The sequence below is a fragment of the Cariama cristata genome, unplaced genomic scaffold, assembly GCF_000690535.1.
Source record: "Cariama cristata isolate BGI_N322 unplaced genomic scaffold, ASM69053v1 scaffold32386, whole genome shotgun sequence".
Lineage (NCBI taxonomy): Eukaryota > Metazoa > Chordata > Aves > Cariamiformes > Cariamidae > Cariama > Cariama cristata.
This window is the reverse complement of record NW_009620901.1, coordinates 256-5281: the sequence shown is the minus strand read 5'-3', so window position 1 is coordinate 5281 and position 5026 is coordinate 256. Positions and strand designations below refer to the sequence as shown.

The following is a 5026-nucleotide window of genomic DNA, read 5'->3' as shown; positions in this document are numbered from 1 at the left end:
GAGCAGCTTCCCGTGAGGAAGAGTACCGGGTGTCAGTTTCAGGAGCAGACCAGAACCATGATGTGATGGATCCCATAGCTGCCCCCAAACACCCCGCTGCTCGTCGTGCTGTTCTGTTCAGATCTGCTTTCCAGGGCTTTGCAGAGCTGTTTTACCAGCAGCTGGAAGTCCCGTGTGTCGGTATTTTCCTCACTTGCCCACTCCTCCGAGCCATGCCAGAGGCACGTTGCAGGCACCACTTCTCCACTTTTCTCTCTTATTTAATTTGACATTAATATTGTTTATCTTTAGAATAGTAAAGGACTTCACCAATAAGCTCCATGATGGTGTCCTGTGACTCACAGAACATACTTTTTAAAAGCAGCCTTTGTTTAAAAGTGACTGTAATGTAAAATAGTTACCATTCAGGGTTTATTTGTAAACCAAGCGTTAACAATCTGTCTTTTCATTCCCTTCCTCAAATTTAATAAAAACCTTATTTCTTTAATTCATGACCCCGTGAATCACTTGTGAAGATGAATGCCAGTACTGGGGACCCAAGTCTGTTTTCCCCAGTGACGAGGGAAAAGCAGCAGTTCCCACCTTCCTGAGAAGGACAATCATGCGGCGAATGCACCCGAAGGCAAAGAGGCAGCAACGGCGGGGAGGTCGATGAAAGTTGTGTTGGGTACTGAAGCGGAGGATTAAATGAGCTAATAAAACCACAAGGCAGAAGATGCTGTTTAAACATAACTTGCACTGTAGCAGCTGAAGTAGCCCAAAACAGAGAGGGTGCAGCTCCCCATCCCACTGGAACAAGTTCTACTTTTCATTTCTCTGATGGAAAAAGTTAGCTCCTAGACTTTAAAAACTATCAATATCCACTAAATACAACATAGTTATAATAGTTCATAATTAAGGACTCTGTCTTCGAGATGTATAGTGTTCCCCACAAGAGAAAAGACTTGGATGTTCCTTTCAGGCAGCTTCATGAGAGAGTAAAACTAGTAACGTTAAATCTAGTATTTGTGTTGGTTAGGTGCCATAGTTATGTCTGAACTTTTATCAGATGAGTGAGATGAGCTACCCACGTTATCCTAGCTATTCAGGGAAGCAAGAAGCCACTTCCTATGATAGTACGTAGCAGATCTGAAGGATGGCACAGTGCAGTCTTAGGCCCGGGAAGCTGGGCAGGACAGGACGCCCCTCCTGCACCTCCCTCTGCAGCCACGCACCCCAAGTACTGACCAGCTGAAGCCACAGCTCAGCCCTGCCCTTGCTGGAAAGGTTGTAGGTACCTACACCTCCACGGGGTCCACGCAGTCCATGCATCACACATCACAGATTCTCCAAACAATCTCCTCTGTGCTGCCAGCAACCTCTTTCCATTTTCCTAATAATCTGAAGCATAAGGCAGTTTCTCCCACCCTGGTCTTTTAGGGAAATACTCTTCAGGAATAAGGTTTTACTTTCTCATTTTATTTTAAGTTGTTCACAGTGCAAACTGTTATCTCCTGTACATACTAGCCCTGAAACTACAGCTCAGGGAAGGGGAATCTTGGAAGGTTTGTCTTGTACTGTTTTCCCTTTGTTTTCCTCCCACCCTGTGGAGACTGATGAAAGATAAGCTTTGTACTTTAGGCTCCCCCAGTCCTGTCTTTTATCACTTTGGTCCTTTCCTCTCACCCTGTGAAACACTTCGATCATTGCACTTTGATTTACTTCAATCTTTTGTATATTAGCAAAAAACCCCACCAAAACAAGTTAAAAACTCTCATAACTATTAAAACCAAAACTACAGGATCACCCCTGACATCGAAGGCTGTCTATCTATTGACCTTAGCACCACTGCGAACTTGTTATCCGGTGTAAGAGAAGAGCTGAAACTGGCTTGAGCCTCTCACTTCTTTGCCTACATATATAAAGACAGAGTCTTTAGATTTCTCCTGCAGAGACGCCACTGAAGTACAGCAAAGGCAATTTTTTGTTTCCCCATGTACTCTACTCCACATAGAGAGGCCGCTGCAGCGTTGCGTACCACATGCTTTTCTGTTGTTTAACTTGGAAAAAGGAATGTTCAACAAGTCCTTCCAGAACACAGGAATATCAGCTGATTAAATGCAAAATGAGCACAGGTTTAAAAAACTTTTAATTTCTGTTTGATCTGCATTCCAAAACAATTCAAATTGTTCCATTTACTGTAAAAAAAAAAGGCAAGTGTTTCAGAAATTTAATGCCAAGTTTAACCTGTTTCACTATACAGCACAAGCTTGCCAATTTGATGGCATAAAGTTTTGTCTTTAAAAAAAAAAACACAAACCAAAAACAACTCCCCCCCCCCAACTCTTTATTAACCTTTCATGCCAGAAATGTGCATTTTAGCTACGTTCAATTATGGACGGTACGTTAATCCATCCAGCAGAAGTAACATCTGGACAGAAGTCAGGTAAACTCTACGCTTTCTCATAGTGGCGAACAGCAACCACATCACCAAAGGTGAGAGTCTGCAAGTCCAAGGAAAAGACAAACATGTTAGATGCCAGACCATTTTCTATAATGACTTAACAGATATTAAGAAGTCCATAGTAGAGCAAGGTTGGTTTACGTTATGTAATTTATAGAAAAACAAATTGGTCTAGATTATTGATATTTTAAATGAACAAGAGGCAAAACCTTAGGTATGGTTCCCATGATAAATGTAACTTTCCCCGTGCTACTTTCAAACCCAAGAAGCACATAATGCACATTTACAAGGCAACTAAAGTGAGGCTAGAAATGACTGTTTAATTTTTCTAATTTTCATGAGTAAGTATAGCATTGTTTTAATACAGATTTAACACTTATTTTCCCAAAGCTGATCACACTGCAAGATGTGCAATCTGAATCTCCGAAGTCCTCTATACCCATGTTCTATAATATTATGCATAGGCATATACTTAAGGAGAACCTTGTATTAAAATAAATGCATTCTGTGCACTTATGTAGCTATAACTACTAAGTATTTTAGTGGCTGCACATCTGCAGAACACTAACTACAGTGTGTGAGTTTTGGAGGTATTTCCTGAAGTGGAAGAAGGTATCTCACTGTGTTTAAATTCCAAAGGAAAAGATTTTCTGTATATCCATGTAGCTGTTTCCAAAAAAAACATGTACTTCCCCTTGAACTGCCTGTCACATTGTGTTGCACTGACTGTATGATTTAAGGTTTTAATTATTTGGAAGACTCCATCCATACAGATACTCTCTGAAGTATTTAGAAAATAAGCTAAGCGGTTTTCAACAACCAAGTCATAGATTAGTATAGCTGAAGAGGTTTTATTTTTGAAAGTTACATCTCTGTGCCAAAAATAAGCGTGAGAAGTGCGACCCTGGACATTAGATACAGTAACTTAACTTACACCATTTATTCACCCCATACTCCTGTTCCTGAAAAGTCAGGAAAGGAATGTGAATTTAACACAAGACTTTTCTTCACACAATTGCTGTTTATGGTAGTTTTTAAACAAGACAGGAGGAATAGACCCTTTATTATTAAATACGAAAATGCTACTACCTCCTGCAATATTGTAATTTTATTTTCTTAAGGAAACCCCTGTTCTGTGTAATTAAATATTATTTATGCATGCATATATAAAACAAGTTTTTAAAGAAATCTAAATGAGCACTGGCCACAGATCAAGAACTTTATCTTTTCCAGCTCACCAGAACTTTTTTTTTTGCTTGGGCATTTATACAACTCTAGAAAGAACATATACACTCTGGAAATCCACAGGCTGGCTTGCCTAAAACCACCAGCAATTTTTAGGTGACAGTAAAACAAGATGCAAAACAAAAGAAAATAAATATTTGAAAAATCTCTGTTAGCTTTCCCCACCAATTAGTTTAAGGGTTTGTGTGTAAGTAACACTATCTGTTCATAGAGCTTGAGATAAATATGAGGAGTGTTAGTGGCGTATGTGAATGCTCAGTGAGGTTTATACTTACCATTACCATTTTGCCATCCTTTATTTCTCTCACAAAGTTTGTCTCTTTGCCGTCCCACTTCTGTACATGCACTAGCTTGTCTCCATCCAGGGTCACAACTGACTGAGATACCAAGAAACACAAAGACATTCCTTCATTCGGGGTATTTGGGATTCTGCTCACACATTCAGCATGTGCTATTCTATTGAATTCTCTTCAATAGATGGATGTGGATGTAGAATGATAAAGTAGTCCCAGCCATTTTAAAGCCAAGCCCATGAATCATCCTCATTTTAAGGATGAGCTTCATACAATTCTTGTTTGTGTCAAAGCATGAAAAAAATAGTTTCCTTTTGAGTTCCAGTCTCACAAGAACCACTGTTTCGGATGTGCTTTGGGATAACGTTTACGTTAAGCCTGCAAAGATGCAGGGAAGAAGGCACTTCCCCATTTCGACTGGAAAAAGTTATGCCAAATGATATTCAGATTGAAAGAAAAGTGGGCAGCTAACACAACTCTCTGACACTGGAAGATAGGCAGGGGCTGGCAACATAACACATTGCTTCAGATAAGACATGGTGTAAGCAGGCCAGTAAGATGCAATCTTGTCTTTTGTTCCTGTCCCTCACAGTGCTGTAAGTGGCAGTAGCAGGAGTTAACATTTTTTTTTCCCTTTGACCCTACTACAGATACAGCCTCGGGGGCAGGGGTAGGGAGGGAGAGAAGAAAAAAGAAGCCAGTGCAGCCAGACAGCTCACTTACTTTGCAGTTTCTATCATCGGGGGTAGTTTCATCAAATTCCTCTCCAAGTTTAAAGCTGATTTCTGTGTTTTTGAAAGTGCTTTGAGTCCTGATCACTACTTTGTCCCCCTCGCTGCTGATAATCACAGTGGGTTTCGTCACGTTCCCCACCTGCCGTGTTGCAAACCCCACTCCTAGACCATCAAGAGAAAACAGAACTCCATCAGACATTCATTTTTTTTACATCTTTTTTGCCACACATCGAGGTAGAGAAATCTCTTCCCCCGCTCTACAGCTTTTATCCTACCACAGTGACCTGCTAGGTGCTTCGCTCGTGCCCGTA

The 5026-nt window shown here is 40.6% G+C and overlaps 1 protein-coding gene across 1 annotated transcript; it reads right to left on the bottom strand.

The window, feature by feature from the left end:
* Positions 1 to 2109: 2109 nt before the first annotated feature.
* On the bottom strand, positions 2110 to 4914 carry FABP7 (fatty acid binding protein 7, brain). Its single transcript, XM_009701767.1, has 3 exons — positions 4705 to 4914; positions 3964 to 4065; positions 2110 to 2483 (listed from the first exon to the last, which is right to left on the bottom strand). The coding sequence occupies exons 1-3, from the start codon at positions 4912 to 4914 to the stop codon at positions 2433 to 2435; spliced, it is 363 nt and encodes a 120-aa protein (XP_009700069.1). The 3' UTR covers positions 2110 to 2432.
* Between the last annotated feature and the right edge of the window lie 112 nt (positions 4915 to 5026).

Bases quoted from the DNA above. Each gene is read 5' to 3' on its own strand.
- FABP7 (XM_009701767.1), bottom strand. From the start codon at position 4,914: ATGTCTGATGGAGTTCTGTTTTCTCTTGATGGTCTAGGAGTGGGGTTT. The intron at 4,066-4,704 runs GTAAGTGAGCTG...TTGGTATCTCAG, and splicing joins CCGATGATAGAAACTGCAAA to TCAGTTGTGACCCTGGATGG. The intron at 2,484-3,963 runs GTAAGTATAAAC...TTGGACTTGCAG, and splicing joins AGGATGGCAAAATGGTAATG to ACTCTCACCTTTGGTGATGT.